General features: G+C 34.7%; 1 protein-coding gene across 1 annotated transcript in view; it reads right to left on the minus strand.

Annotated features, from left to right (window-relative positions):
* TM9SF2 (transmembrane 9 superfamily member 2) overlaps positions 1–17,531 on the minus strand; it is a 52,551-nt gene that overhangs the window by 28,761 nt on the left and 6,259 nt on the right. Inside the window, exons 2-4 of the mRNA XM_010980247.3 lie at positions 9,816–9,883; positions 7,970–8,063; positions 3,107–3,234 (exon numbers count right to left, since the gene is read on the minus strand). Coding sequence (XP_010978549.1) covers positions 3,107–3,234; positions 7,970–8,063; positions 9,816–9,883 — 290 coding nt within the window. The remainder of the gene's footprint in view (positions 1–3,106; positions 3,235–7,969; positions 8,064–9,815; positions 9,884–17,531) is intronic.

Consider the following 17,531-nt stretch of genomic DNA (forward strand, 5'->3'; position numbering starts at 1 on the left):
CCCAATTATTTCCCTCTACCTCCATGGGCGCCATCTGAAACACTTCTATCAATCAAGCTTCATTTATTAATAACTCATTTTCTCAATAAATTAATTTCTAGAGTCTCTGATCAGAATGGAATAACCCATGTTGCTCCAATACACTCAAAAAATTGTAGCCAAAAGTAAAGAAACTTGGCATTTAGTTTATTTTATGTACTTTTAACATAAGTTAATTTTTAATATCCATTAGGATTTTGAATTTTTGAAGACAGCACATCATTCCCCTATGCTAGCGTAGTGGGATCCAGGATTGGAACTCACTAGACTAAAATATCTTCAAAGACCCCTTTCTGTCCAAAAAGCTAGAGTCCAGTGGTTCTGTGATACTCAAAAAACTTGAGTACTTTGATAACTAGATAGATAAATTTTACTTTTATAAATAAAATGTCACAAAGACTTGGAAACTTAGGCAAACAGTATAATCACAAACCATGCAGAGTATAGGGAATTCAAGTGTCTCGTCCTGGTATCAAAACATTAGTCAGTCTCAAGGATCAAGAAGTAGCTTAGGTTATTGACAGAGTAAGCCAAGATCATCCTCAAATTACATTCTGAAGTCCCAAATAAGAATTAAAAGTATTCAACAATTTAGATATGCAAATTAACTACAGCTAATTAACTGACTTCTCTATAAGGAGAATAATGAGTTGGTATACTAATAATCAGTTTTTTTAATCATTCAAAAGGTAGTATAGTTAAAATGTTAAGGGGAGAAAAATTACACTTCATTTATGCCACGGAATGCTATCTAATTACGAAAAGAATGAGGTAGATGTGGATCTACAGATGTGCTTTACATGGAAAAGTGCCCCTATTTTCTTAAACAAAATGATCAATTTGCAGAATAATGTGTACAATATTTCAGTTGTTATTTTAAAAGGTACTCTTTTATATACCTGCATATGCATGGAAAATTGAGAAATATACCTGAGAAATAATAGTGCTACCTTTGGGGACCAATATTAAAGAAGCTAAGGGTAGTAGAAAACTCTTATTTTATTTAGTATTTTCCTTCACTGCTTTTTTTTTTTTCCACAGTTGTGTAATTCGTAATTTAGAAAACAATGAAGTTCTCTCCAAAATGTCTTATCACAAAGGTTAATAAGATGTGCTACATTCACAATAAAATTCCGTAACAGAATACTATTATTTTTTAAAGATCTTTCAGATTTCTAAAGATTTATGCTATTTTATCTCTGTCAACTCTGCTATCTATACTTAAAATCAAGTTTCACAGTAAAAATTTCTGAAGTAAGTCATGGACAGAAATATACTCAACTAGTGGTTCACATAAATTCTTCAACAGGAATCAACATTTTCCAAATGTGTAATAAACTGATTTAAGGACTAAAGCCCATTGCTTAGAATTACAAGATTGTATATCTGTAGATATGGCTTAGATTTTTTGTTAATGGATTCAGACTTGAGATCATAAACTTCTCTGATTCAACTAAAAAAAAATCACTATTCACCAGCACTCTTCCAGTTTACTTTTTTAGGCAGAACAGTTTTAAGTTGGCAACTGATACACCTATCACAAACTGTTTGGTAAGTTTTACTATCAAATGCTTTCTCACTTTGTAAACTATTTTAAATTATTTATTCTTCTTGTTATTAAGCATCTTGGGATCAAAACAATACCTATGTTAATTGCATCGTAAATCAGTTAAAAATTTCTTTAAGTACTATATACACTGTCTGGAAGCTACTGAAGAAGAGCTGCTTCTATTACCTTTAGGAGCAAGACTCTAAACAGTATTCTAAGAGCAGAGGGTAGAAGAGAGAGCTAAAAATCACCCATAGGCCTTGAGAGTCATTTCTTTCATTCAGTCAACAAAAAAGCAGCTGTCAGAGTAAACAGAGGTTGTCAGGGCGAATATGAAAATTTAAGGACTGAGCCTTAAATATGGTTCTGAAGGCTGGAAACAACAATTTGATGCAAAGAGAAAACACCAAGGGAAACTTTTCAATTACTTATGAATAAGCAAATATATCCCAAGCTACATTAACTCAGCAATTAAGTAGTATTCTCACAGTAGCTTAGAGGAAAAAAGCTCTTGGCTTACCAAAAACCAAAGAAATGAGGAGATGAAGGAGACTTTCAAGTTCCTGTTTGCACTGAGGGTCAGATGAGAAAGACGCTGACACAAGTGTAATGGGAAGTTCCTTTCCTTCTCACCTTTCTATGTGGTTCAGGGGTATACCACCCAGGTCTGGCCAATCAGAGTGAATCCCCCTAATGGCAGACTAGTTCACGAATAGGCATGTGACCCAAGGCTGTCCCTCTCTAGGACTTTTTGTTCTGTGTGTATAGAGGGGAGGATGGGGAAGATCTAAGGAGGCAAGAGGGTATGAGATGTTCTAACCATACTATCTGAGCCACAGGATCTGGTCATGTCCAAATGAGGTCTGAGATCAATGGCTCCTAACCTCCCTGAGTGAGGGCAAATGGGTCAATCTGACACAGTGACATGACAGACACTCAAGAGGAAGTATATGAAGACAGTCTTCCTGTTCACCACCTCCAGCACCTTACAGTTTTGGAAGAGGTAAAGCATATGTAAACCATGACCACCACAGAATACAGGCATTTGTAGGCAAAATTAACAGATCACAAAATACAAGTATTTTTATATGAAGTACATGCTATTTCTCAAACACCAAACTAAAGTTAAATTTTGTTTTCCTATGGTCTTTTCATGGCCTACAAGTATAAAATAGTGGCATTTTCTAGAAGACTGATCCAGGTGCTTTCCCCAAAGCATAAATATGCTCCTTTTAAACACATATGAATAAAATTAGTGCTCTAGGTACCAAGTCCATGTACCAAAACAGGTACCAGACATCACAGTAGTCTAAATAAGCACCGTTAAACAATAGTCCTTTAACCTGTCAACCTACCTTGGTAATCCTCTGGCAAGTAAGTCACTACTTCATATTATTACTAATAACAAAAATAGGGAATAAATTAACTTGTTATATTTTATAGTCAATTTATGCATTCAATGAAACAGGTTTCATCCTGAAAAGGAAAAGCCCCAAATCCCAAATCTCCATTTCTCACCAGTGATGTTGATAATTCAGTAACATGCTTTTTTTCAAGAATTCTAACTTCTGTTTGTCTTCAGCTTTCTCTGTATGGTATGTTTTTGTACAAACAAGCTTACAGGTCTCCTCTTTATTAAATGAAAACTGTATTAAAATAAAGTAGAAAGAAAATTAAGAAAAAACATCCAGGTCCTTTACATATATGACATAAATACAGTAAAATCACTGGTCTCATTAAATTACTTAAATGCATTAATACTGATAATAAACATTTTTAAATTCCTCAAAGCTCAATGAGATTTTAATTTCAATATTATTCTGTTTCTCTAAAAACTTAAAGTCATCAGTTTTTCTTTTGATAAGTAACAGTTTTTATTTTTATTTTTGATAATTTCATTCTACACATCTTTTAAGTGTAAATGAGTCCTAGGAGGGAAAAAAACCTACATGTAGAATAAAACAACATCAGTCTTTCCACAGTAATGTCCCCTCACAATGTTTTGGAAATTATAGATTTGAAGGCACTCTAGTAATAAACAGACAAGTTTTTAAGTCTATATAGTCATTCAGTGGATATTTGTTAAGTGTCCCCTATGCAGGCGATGGAGATTCAGCAGTGAATAACAGACTGTGATGACAAGCAAAAGTCAAATCTGGATGTCTAGAATCAGAATAAACATTGATTCTTTTTACTCACATTTGAAAAGACTGTCAATTTTCAGGATGTTATGTAATAATAAAGTTGAAACAAATGGTAAAGTTGAACAAAATTTGATAATTTTTAAACAAAAGTTTAAAAACTACAGAAATTTATTAACTATATATACAGTTCATAATATAATTATATATAGTCCAATACATCATTTAATAAATTCAAACTTTATTACAGGGAGTACAAAAACCAACTTGCGTATATTTCACTTCAAAGTAATCCATTCTTTTATACATTACTCATTAAAATCCCTAAACCAGTTTCTATGCATCAGCTGACAAACCAATGTACCAAGCGTAGCCCACTGCTGCCACCTGTCAGCCAACAGTTTCATTTTGGCCATGTTGCTACTTCTGTAAATATAGCAGTATCTGTGTAAATATTTAATATTTTAAATCTTATATGAAACTTACAGGTTCCATTTTAAAAAGCAGGAAATGAAAAAGAAAAAGTATACATACTAAGGAATAAGTGTCAAACTCAATGCAGAGAAAGACATTTTTAGTTACACCAAAAGTGGCAAATCTTACACCTCAATCCAGTGCTTATTGGGTTTAGGCAAGTCAACTGTGTGTTCAATTGTGAAGGAAAAGAGCAAACCTAAAGATGACATCTAATCATGACAATAAACACTTATTTATTACCTCATGTAACCCTCCCAGTAACCCTATGAAGGAGTCTCCTTTGCTGGCTCCTCTATGTCTACCTGACCGATTAACATCAATTGCGCAAAGGCTCAGTCCTCGGAATTCTTCTGTTCACTATTTGTACCACGCCCTTGGGGATCTCATCAATTCCTGGCTTTAAATATCACCTACACACTAATGATTCTCAAATACACATTTCTAGGCTGAACCCCCTCTCCACACTCCAGACACACCTTCGACTGTCAACTTAACATCCCCACTTGGATGTCTAGTGAACAACACACATTATGTCAAAACTAACTCTGCCCTGTTCTCTCCAAACATGCTCTTCTCTCAGACTTTCCATCTTAGAAAACAAGCTCCACACCCCAGTTCTCACCCCTCAGCAAACTCTGTTGGCCCCACCTTCAAAATACAGCCAGTTTCTAAGATTCTGACCACTTCACAACCCCTACCCCTTACCCTAATGGTCTGAGTCACCATCAAGTGATACATATTTTCATGACTGATCACAAGAGCCCCCCTAAACGGTCTCCTAGCTTCCCTCCTTGTTCTCCCAGGGTTCATTCACAACACAGCAGCCCTGGTGATCCTGTTAAAATCTAAGCATACCCAAATCCCCTTGATGCTAACCACCTTGTCCAGATATACAGGTCAAAGTCTTTAAAATGGCCTGTCAGTCACTATATGATGTGGTCCCAACACTTCTTTGCCCTCATTTCCTACTATTCTCTATCCTGCTCACCTGCTTGAATCACAGCAGTTTTTTCTGTATCCTGAATACATCTCAGGACCCTTGCTTTTGCTGCTCTCTTCCTCTAGAACACCCTCCCCCCACCCCCAGATACTCTCATGGCTCACTCCCCTACTTGCTTCAGGTCTTTTGCTCAAATGTCACCTTCTCAGATGAGACTTTCTCCGACCTATTTAAAACTGCAAATTCTCCATCCATCTTCCCTGATTTATCTTCAGTAGTTATTTCAGTAGCAACTGACACACTATATATTTCAGTAATTCATTTTGTTTCCTTGTCCCCATTAGAATACAAGTTGCACTAGGACAGAGATTTCTGTCTGTTCACTGCTGTATCCCACACCTGCCACAGTGCCTAGCATGTGAAAGGCATTCGGTAGTTGTGTTAACTGAGTGAATGAATAAATGAATATGAGTGGTTAGACTTGAGATTTTATGATATGTGGCTCCAGCTTCACATAATGCACACACTGTCTTGCATTGCTTTTTCCTGACCCCAACAAAAGTCATAGATAAAAGATGGCAAAGCAGATCTGGGGTTTTGTTTTGTTGCTGGTTGTTACCAGTTGTTTACTGCAGATCTAAACAATGGCAAATTTCTTTGAAAATAAACAACAAAGAATCAATACTGAAAAATATGTCAATACATTCAAGGCTGGCTTGGGAAAAGAAATCTGATATCTTAGCCCCGTGTTTCTATTAACCTATGCTTTGGTCTTAAGAAATGCTTGCTCTGTCTCTTTAAGCTTGGGGCTTAAAGAATTTGTTTTAGCACAAATCTTGATCCTAAGAAATTCTAGAAAATTCATGGTAAGTATTAGGTGCACATTCTTTCTCCATTTTAAAACAGTCCACTGTTCTTCTATTTTGCCTCAACTCCTAGAACAAAATTAAATCTGAAAAGCACTACGCCTAAAAGAAAGGTCTTTTGCATAAGCATAGTTATATATAAACAAATGTACCCTGAATGAGATCCTACTAAAGAATTAATTAGCCTTTAAAGTCTGCATCAAAGGGACAAAGCTTCTCCATGGATTTGAATATTTTGCTGTTTACTGCTAGAGGCTCCTGCTGTCTCTCAAGTTCACTGGAGGTGTTACTGATGCTCTTCTCACCGTCCATTATTTCATAAGGCCAAAGCATAAACAAACAGAAAGATGGGGCTGAGACACCACAGGACAATTTCAAGGTAGTTATATAATTTAATAAATATGCCTGAAAATAACCCCCTGCTATAAAAGAATGCAGTAATTTCCAAAGGAATCTTTCACAATACACATCATGGAGACATTACACAATATTCTTGCCCTGCTCAACATCACTCATATCCATAGCCTCTGAGTCTTCTTCTTTCCCGGTGACTTAATCTCATTACTCCTCCAAATCTACTACTTTTGAAAAATTTCTTAAATTTCTGGTATCTTTAGGGTAGAAAATCTCAAATTAAAATATTCTAAGAGGACATACTTATGGCTGAAAACTATAAACTTGTAGTGAATTAAATTTATACATTTACACGTCTTCCCCCCAGTGCTTCACAGTATAGATATAGTTTTGGAGTAAAAGTGTTAGTGGGACTAATCTAGGATTGGGGATTTGCTGGACAGATGCTCAGTGTAATAAGTGCCAAGGGAGATAGATGGTGGTGCTTAGTGAGAAAGCAGGGAAGGTGGCTAATCACAAGGTCACAGAAGAGAAGGATGTGACACCAGGAGAAGGAGCTGTTAGGCTAGGGAATAAAACTTGGGGTCAAGTTAAAGTCATTAAGCGTTCAAAATAGATAGATAGATAGATAGATAGATAGATAGATAGATAGATAGATAGATAAAGTGAATGTGCTCACATGGACAGATGCCCAAGGCAGAGTTAAAGAAAAATGCACAGTGCAGAATACGTTAAATCATAAATATGCACATTTAATTCTATTTTTATATGCTTGTAAGTACATGGAAAATTTCAGGAAAGATTAACAAGAAACTAATTTGGAACAGGGAAGAAGAGAAACTTACTTTTCATTTTATATTCTTCTGTACCATTTATTTTTATATATGATTGATACATTATTATTGTAAGAAACTAGTTTAATTTTTCTAAAAGAGACGCCCAATATTCTTTGCGTAGCAGGAGAGCAGATATAAAATGAACAGGAGACTATGAAATTCAGAAGGATAACAGGCTTAAAATATAATAGATTTAAAAGGCAGAGTAATTCTGGGTGATGATCAAGTGCATATATTGAAGAGAGTACCTTACACTGTGCTTAGCTTGGTTTAAGTGATGTCCTAAAAATGTATCAAAGATGTTCCAAATATACTTTCAGTGGTCAAACCAGAAATGTTAGCTTCCGCAAAACACAATGGGAAAGCCGAAGTTCTGCTGTACTGGCTAACTGAGAAAATCTAGGGATACCGCTCCTAGAGAGGGAGGAGCAATGGAGCAGCTGGGGCAACTCTTCACGCCTGAAGGCTGGGTTCCAGGCCCCCCTGTAAGGTGAGGCTGGAGGCCTAAGCACTATCCTTTTGGCCACCACCTCATTACTTGTGATACTGACTATATGAATTAACATAAACTTATCCATGACACATTGTGAAAAGGGGAGGGATCCTCCTAAATAGTGACTTTAAGAATCAAATTATTCCAGGGTGCAAAAGAGAAGTGAATTCCTTCTTATCTATGAGAACTAAGTTATTTCAGGCTTTTCTGTAAGGTGGGGGGAAAAAGAAAAAAGATGTAACTAAATAACTTTTATATAACACTGAATACAAACCTTATATGGTGATGGTTCAATTCTTTCCCCGAACAATACCTGACCAAGATTTTCAGATGGGCGTTTTCCTTCTGATGCCTGGCAAAAATCAAACCTGGGGGCAAGAATATTTAAGTTTTTAAGCATAAAAGGAAACAAGGAGATATCACACCCCTAGCCAATCTAGAGGACAGATCAGGTGCTGATCATGCCAACAGCTCTTGCAGCTAGGTAAGAAATACATTTGTACTTCAAGTTCCATGTACCACATCTCTTCAAAACAAAACAAAAAAAATCTGAAAATTATGCCTTAGAATGCTTCCATTTTTAAATAATTTTATTAAGATGTAAATTATAGGATTTTTAAACTGACACATTATTTTTGTTCGTTCCAATGATAAATTTATATCCTATTCTTTAAAGTAATTCTGCATAACTTATCTTTTGTTATAACTTTCTAATCCAAACATTTACTTAATAATGACACTTCAAGAAGATATGCCAAATTTACATGGGTTTCTGCCTCACCCTGATACACTGGCCAACACATCCCAACATGAAAAGCATGGCTAGACAGGCTCTCTGAGAGCAGGGAGTTGTGGAGAAGCCATAACCAGTCGACTGTAAGCTTCTCTCTGTGTTATAATTCCCTTGAACTGCTAACCAGAGTTTCACAAAGTTTTGTTTGAACATTACAGCCTAATTTCAGCTTTGCTATAGAATATTAAAGGGCAATTCTGTGTTTACCACAGAATGATATGGGAGTACTTAAGACCAGCACAGTGATGACTACAGATTAGTTAGATTCCTAACAGGAAGATGAATCGTGGGTGATAAAAAACTGGGGCTGAGAAGTTCCTAAATGAAGACTCTCCAACTACTGGATGTAAGAGATCCATTTCCCAGGAATATCCACAAAGATTTAAGGAAAGATGTTTGTTTATTTAACAAAACAAAAACTAGAAAAAGCATTTAAGTGTCCAGTAGTTATATAAATTATGCTCCAACCATTCATGAAAGTTGTATTCTCTTCTCACACATGTTTAGATACATGGATTCTTGTTGGATAGTCTAAAACTGTTTTTCTGTGTTTTTTTCCAAAGTAAACACGTATTTTCTTTCAAAACTCCTAGGTAACAGAGAAATTTAGATGCCAACTAAAATTTAGGAATTTTATTTTACACCCAATATGGTAGATAGAACTCAAATGAACAAAGGATATTATATATTTTTAATAATATCAAAAAATGGAAATGTCAAACGTTCATAAATAGAGGATTAGTGCAACAAATCATACACAGACTCTATAAAATCTCTACAAAGGAATAATAAACAGCTACTAAAAAGACTGAGGTAGCTGTGTATTAACAGAGAAAGATATGCACATAGAGTCAGTGAGAAAAACAAGGTACAAATAAAATGTATAAACCTACTTTTATTTAAGACAAAATGTGTAAATGGTTATGTACATTAGAATACACAAAGAAAAATGCAGGGGGTGCAAATAAAGCCATTACTTCTGGAGACTGATAATGTGGGACATAAAAATTTTGTTTAAAACTGTATGGGTTTTTTAATAATCAAAAAAATTAAATAAAACAAAACGGCTATTTGTCCAGTCAGATAAAAAAGGAAATTCATTATTTTAGTTGATGATTCTGTTTTATTGCAAAGTGACATAAAAAAATCACATCTCACATTTTTAACCCTACCTTGGAAATAAATACCCCTTTAAAAATGTTTTCAGGCCCTCTACACTTCTTAAATGCATATGAATTTATTCATAATTGTGGAGAAGATAAAGTTCTAAATGTACCAAATTCTGATGTCATTTAATTTTATATAAAAACCAAGCTGAAAAACTTACGCTGTATATTCATAAGGAAGAACAGATTCCACTGAGTCAAGCCTGTTCACAAACAGTTCAATTTCAGCCTGAAAATGAGGAAACACAGAATCAGAATATAAACAGCTGGAGACCAAAACTTAAGTCATGCTTAGAGTTAAAAAGGAATTTGACATGTTTAAAATGAGAAATGTTATGATATCTAACTCACTTTAAAGAATTCCCTTATAAATCCATTCACCAAGTAGATTTATATGTATCTAAATTACAATAAAATAAATTTCAGAGTTGCAAATGTCTCCAATATTTTCTAAATCCTTGTTAAGTAAAAATTGTTTAAAAATTAGATAGGTTAAATAATTCATCACATCAATATACATGCTCTTTAAAAAAATCTGGTTTTCAAATGCAGTATTTCATTCTGCAGCACAAAAATAATTTTTATTTTTAAACACTTTTTTAAAACATTCTCACAGCATTCAAGAAATGCTGCCAGTGAAAAGAATAAGAGAAATGGAGGCATCCAAGAAATATTTTAAGAATGACTCTGATAGGAGTTTGATGGGTTTTATGTGAAGGTAAAGATGAAAGATGCCTTAAGTTTCTGATGTGGACAAGTAAACAAAACAGACAGTGGAAGAGAATTAGGTTTGGGGGAAGAGATCATGAGTTCGTCTTCAGACATGTTTTGTCTGAAGTGACTCTGAGATATCTAAGTGTAGAAGGATAAACAATCATAGCACTCAGAAAGAAAAATCTGGAGATATAAATTTGAGACATATCTGCAATTAAAGTGAATATGAGACACCACTAAACTTGGCCAAAAATTTGCAAAGGCTGTAACACCTGTGGCTATTTGAAATGTGAAGTGGCTACAGCCTTCTGGAAAGCAATCCAACAGCATCTTCTTAAATTAAAAATACATATATTTTTCCACCCAGCAATCCTACCTGTGAGAACTTATCCCCTAGAAATACAATCAACTGTGCACAGAAGACCATGTACAAGAATGTATACTGCACTGCAGACTTGTTCATTTTAACAAAAAACTAGAAACATATTGCAGTATGCCTGTTGACAGTAAATTAGCTATTAAAATAAACGCCATGGGACCATTAAAAAAAATGTTGCCAAGTAGGTAAGAAATTTCTAGATCATCTGTAATAGAAATACAATCTCATGCTCTTAAACAAACAGATGGACAATGACAACATGGTTTAACTTTAGAGGACTGCTTTGATCAATTTGAGAATGCTGAACTACAAAGGTAGTGACCGTGAAGAAATTCACAAAGACCAAATCAAATTCAGCAATGGGGTACAAAGAGAAAAGCTGTATCAACTCTGTAGGAAATATGCATTAATTTAAAGCCACACCTTCCTATTGAAGCTCCCAAAATTTCTCCAAGGTATATCTGAAGTTCCAAATGGCCCATGTACCCACTTTCCCAATAGAGGCTTAATCCTATTCAAGACAGAAATCTTTAGTTGAAAAAGTCAGCAAGTAATTTGTGCTCTGAAGTGCTTTTGGTGCTAACCAGAAACAATTACACAGGAGCTGTTTACCTGGGCCAAGTATTTTCATAGGGTTAGATCACTACAGCTGCCTCTGGACGCTGATTGTGAGGCTACCCGGAATGGCATAAAGCCACATTTTCCATTTTGATCTCATTTACTAGAGCTGTCAGCAGTCCTTTATGCCTGGTTTATACCCTGAATGTGAGACCATATATTTGATGTACAAAAACACTGTCACTGGAAAAACAGCAAAACCCAGCAGGCAAGAGTAGACTCTGGGCCAGTCTGCCTGGGTTCAAGTCCCATTTCTACCATTTATATACTTGGTCAAACTATTTAACATCTCGGTTCCCTCATGAGTGCTTCAGTCTCTTTATCTGGGAATAACAGTATTTATCTCACTGAAGTATGAGAATTAAATGAGTTAACATTTGTAAAGTACTTCAAACACTGCCTAGTACATGAAGTGCTATGTATTTGTTAATACATAAATAATACACAAATAAAGCCAAGTAAAGTTAATGATATTAAGATTAGGGAATACCTAAACTACACTGCTCATCCACTAAAATGCTCATCTAATATTCATGTTATACAAGGAAGACATTAGTCTTTGCATATAGCACTGTAAACAGTATTATACAAAATCCCTAAGGGTGTACTCAAATAAAAACATAACTCAGTGGCGACACTGTCTCAAACACACACAAAAAATTTAACTGTGTCTCCTTGTATAAAATATCCAAGACCGTATCATTGGTCATTTTAGCTAAAAGGATAATGAAACATGACATTTAAGCTTACAGAATGCTTGAGTAACTTAACAAAAATACGTATAACTTGTGAAGGCAAAATTCCCAGCTGATAGCCTACTCTGCCAAAATAATTCTCACTAATTATAAGGGGTCAACACTGCTACAAAGATACACCAGAATCCAAGTGTTCTATTTAATATAGCTTAATGAAGACTAAAAGTTCCTAAAAAGCTAATCCAGTTTACATTTTTAGATCACTTTCTAAGAAAAAGGTAGCTATTATACACATAGAAAGTTCTACACAATTCTCTATGTTTTGAATTTCAAAATCCATAAAGCCACACTTTCAGCACATAAGCTAACTCTCTTGTGCTGCAATTAAACATATTCTTTACTCTCAACCTCATTCAATACAAAGTGATTAAGAACACAGACTGAAGCTGGGCAGCACGGGTTTAAATCCTGGCTCTGACATTTACTAGTTGTGTGATCTTGGGCAAGTTTCTTCACTTCCCTGTGCCTTGGTTTTCACATCTGTAGAATGGAAGTAAGAATAATAATTCCTGCTTTAGTCATTTTTGAGAAGATTCAAGAACAGTGCCTGTCACAAAGTACTATGTAAGTATTTACTATTATGCAGCAGTGTCCAATAGAACTTTAAGCAATGATGAAAATATTCATTATCTGCACTGTCAAATACTGTAGCCACTAGCCATATGGGGCCATTGGTCACTTGAAATGTGGTCAGTGTGGCTGAGAAACTGAATTTAAATTTTTACTTAATTTTAATTACATTTAAGAAGTTACAGGAGGCTAATGGCTTCTGTATGGGACAGCACAGTAATGGAAAAGAATAAAATGCTGCTTAGGACCATTTACATACTCTCTTCATATAATTAATATTTTTACTCTAGTCTCTATAATCTTTACCTGGAAAAATAACTCTAATGTTAGTCTACCTCAGAGGTTGGCAAATTCTTTTCTTCAAGGGTCAGAGAGCAAATATTTTAAGCTTTGTTGGACACACAGTCTCTGCAACTGCAGTACAAAAGCAGCCACAGATATTATGAAAATGAAGGAGCCCAGCTGCAGCCCAATAAAACTTTATTTATGGGCACTGAAACTTGATCTTCATGTAATTTTCACTCACCACTAAATATTATTCTTCTTTTGATTTTTTTCCCAATCACTCAAAAATGTGAACACAATTCTTAGATGGAGGACCCTACAAAAACAGGCAGCAAGCTGAACTGGACTCCTAGTTAGTTCATCCTTGGGCTCTGGTTTCTAGGTATTTTTCAATGTTCTTTAAATTCACATCTTAGGGAACCCAGAACAGGGCAAAGAGTTCAGAGATCTGATGCCATGTAAAAAATTTAGGACAATGTTCAAGAGTATATAAATTTAGGGGAAAAGTTTCTTCCATTTCTATGCAATGGATGAGGCAAGAATTTTTGCTTAGCCTATGATGTTCTCTCTGAAGTTTCACGGTACATCTCTTGGCTGTAGGATTATAAGATTGAGGGAAAACCCTACTCTCATTTTCTGACTTCTCTCATCTCTCCTTTGAGTCTTAATATTTCAAAACGGAAAGGTCTTAATCTTTTGAATTGTCTATCTCCTTGATCATGCCAGCTGCTTTTCGGGGGATCTTGCCCTACTCTCATATCTTTCTAAAAAGATATTATCATTGAGAATTACAGGCAGAATTTAAGACACAGACTTCAAAGTTTCATATATGTATAAAATGATAGTTACTTTTCATTAGCCTTTTTGGCAAAAAGCATATTCTTCAATGACACTCTTCATCTCTTTCCAGTGTTCTGGAATAATAATAGCTTAGAGCTCATCACCTCAAAAATATAACTGTTAATTGTTTTTCTTCAAATATACTTTCTTAATTTGTCCATGATCAAATTAATTTACTACTTTTTGTTCTCTTACATAACCTAAAGAGAGCTTCCGGAGTATATTCCCATTGGCTTCATATCATGTTACACATAAGAGCTTAATTAAAACTATCAGCGAATTAAAACATTTCACATTAATCCTCTTTGCTAAATTTAAGATCTAAATTAGTCTCAGGGACTTGTTCTGGAAGTCTGTCTCCACTTTTATTATTCCCCATGGTTTATTCCCTACTCAACTCCACCCTTAAGCTAACCCACACCACTTTAAATTCCAATTTAATCTTTTTAACAAACAGTCTTGTTGGGGCGAGGGTATAGCTCAATGGTAGAGTGCACGTCTAGCATGCAGGCAGGTCCTGTGTTCAATCCCCAGTAACTCCATTAAAGATAAAAAAACAAAATAAAAAAAAATGTAATTACTTCCCCCACAAAATAAAAATAAATAATTTTTTAAAAGAAAAAGAAAAAAAAATCTTGTCAAAACTTTAGAAATCAAATTCACTGGCTCCCTCTAAGTCCACTATAAGTCTCTGAATCAAACTCTAGAAGCCAGGAAAACTCCTCTACTAGACACCATGCTAGTCTTCTGTTTATATAATTTAATATCATTTAATTATATAAACAGTAGACTGATTATTACCACACTTACTCCATTTCAGTCTACAGCCCAAAAACCCAAACACCTTCCCTCCCTGTTTTCTTATTTCCAAAGTATTAGTTTTTATCCATCGTACACTTAAAGCATCATTTTGTCTACTATCAAATCCCCATTATATTCACCCTGTCAACTTTTCCTGACCCAGCTTCAAATTCTATTCCTAATAACAAAAACGTTAACAAGTATGTTTCAGCCTTGCTTTGTGATTTATAAGGATGTCTACAATTATCAACGGCTGTCCACAAAAATCTTCCAAAGTAGTAAAATCCAAAAAAACAATTCTTCTCACAAATCTTTCACCTAAAAATAACTTTTAACACACAGCATACAAATAGGGAACATGACTTCAGTTTGGAGGCATTAGCATCAGACTGCTGGGTTCATTTCAAATCCTAGGTCTACTGTTAATAAATACGTGCTCATGAGCAAGTAACTTTGTATGTGAAGAATGAATGATACAATAATAAAACAGAAAACAACAGAGAAGCTGGTCCACAGTTGGCACACAACAACTGTAAGTTAAATGTTTAACTATAAGCTAGATAAACAGTATTATTGCCTATTATTTTACAGAAACTGGACATTCATGAATCTGAATATGCATTAAAGTATTAGGATAACCTTGAGGGTTTCTGTGGGAGGCCCACCCACATCCCTCCCGTTAAAGGACACTAAGAACAGTAGCTTCTGATCTACTGTTTATGCCTATTCACTGATTACTCTCTTCCTGACTCTTAGATTAGGGAAGGGGAAGACAATAATTGTCAACACAATTCTTATAAGGTTAGTTAAGGATTACCTGTTCTACTTTAAGACAAAGAAGTAAGTTCAAAAACTGGACTGCTGACTAAAAAAAAGTGAGTAAACTCAACTGCTACTACCACTTTTAATTTCTGCTGCTCTCAGTCCTCCACTTTTCTTTCTTCTTGTCTCTTCTGACACTTTTCCACACTTTTATAGGAAAGTTAGTCCATCATAGATATCACCACTAAATCATGGACCTTTTTCTGATGCTGGGTGAACTAATCAAAACACACCTTGAGTATTCAGCTCATCTTGGCTATTTTTGTAACAGTTTCATTCATTCTCCTTTTTTTAAACTGTGAGAATTTGCAAATTTAAGATTTATCCCATTTAAAACATGCTAAAAAAAGTAAATTAAAATAATGACAGTTTTAACACAGAACAGAGCAATTTACAACATATTTGTAAATATGCTACATTTATAACACTATTTTAAATATTGATCCTAATAGTAAAACAAAGAAATTTCAGAAGTATTATAATATGCTCAACATTGCTAATTATTAATGAAATGCAAATGAAAATCACACAGGTCAGAATGACCATCATCAAAAAGTCTACAAATAATAAATGTTGGAGACGGTGTGGAGAAAAGGGAACCCTCTTACACTGATAGTGGGAATATAAACTGGTGCAGCCACTATGGAGAACAGTATGGAAGATCCTTAAAAAACTAAACAGAGTTACACCATATGATCCAGCAATCCCACTCTGGGGCATATATCCGGAAAAGATGAAAACTCTTAATTCAAAAAGATACATACACCTCAATGTTCATGGCAGCACTACTTATAATAGCCAAGACATGGAAGCAGCCTAAATGTCCATCAACAGGTGAATGGATAAAGAAGATGTAGTACATGTGTGTGTGCGCGCGCACGCACACACACACACACACACACACACACACACACACACACACACACACAGTGGAATATTACTCAGTCATAAAAAAGAAAGTGTCATTTGCAGCAACATGGATGGACCGAGAGATTATCATACTAAGTGAAATTAGTCAGACAGAGAAAGATGAATATCATATGCTATCACTTATATGAGGAATCTAAAAAATGATACAAATGAACTTATTTATAAAACAGACAGACTCACAGAAATAGAAAATAAAGCTATGGTTACAAAAGGGGAAGAGGGGGAGGGATAAATTAGGAGTCCGGGGTTAGCAGATACAAACTAATATACATGAAATTAATGATTAACAAGGTCCTACTGTATAGCACAGGGAACTATACTCAGTATCTTGTAATAAACTACAGAGGAAAAGAATCTGGAAAAAAACCTATATATATATGAATCACTTTGCTGTACACCAAAAGTAACACAACATTGTAAATCAACTATACTTCAATTTTTAAAAAGTATTGTAAGAATAATGAGATTATAATAGGGCAGATGTTAAAAACTGCAAGGAGAAAGGAAATGAAACTGCTAATGAGCTAATGTGGTTTCATGAAGGACAAAAGAATATTACAAATATCACAACATATATCCCTAAAAATATATAAATATACACACAGATAAAACAAATAAAACAAATAGGGAAAAATGTAAACACTGTTGCCTCTATGGATCTAGGTGGATATCCAGGTGATCATTACACTATTCTTTCAATTTTTTTGTATTTCGAAAACTGTCACAATTAAAAATTGGAAAAAGAAAAGGCTTTAAAGTTCAGAGTAGACTTTAGTCATATTATGAAGTGATGAAAGCCAAATCAAAGCAATAAGAAATGAAAGTAATAGTAAAACTTAGCATGGAAAGATGTTTGGAGCAGGAGAGATGATTTCAAAAGAAGTAATAAATAGGGGGAAACAGTAGAATTTGTAATAAATGTGAAAACCGAAGAACATTCATAACAACAAATCCCCAAAAAACTATGAGAAATTCATTCAATCATCACATTTATTTAATGCCCACAATGTCCTGTAATACACACTGTGAATGCTATAATACAAAATACATGAATGCTTGCCTTTCAAAGAATTTATAATCCAGATGTGAACACAGGGTACACATTCAAGGAAGCAAAAGAAAAAAGTGACAAAGATATTTATATGTTCTTAGGATAGCTACTG

This window comes from Camelus dromedarius, chromosome 13 (assembly GCF_036321535.1).
Source record: "Camelus dromedarius isolate mCamDro1 chromosome 13, mCamDro1.pat, whole genome shotgun sequence".
Taxonomy (NCBI): domain Eukaryota; kingdom Metazoa; phylum Chordata; class Mammalia; order Artiodactyla; family Camelidae; genus Camelus; species Camelus dromedarius.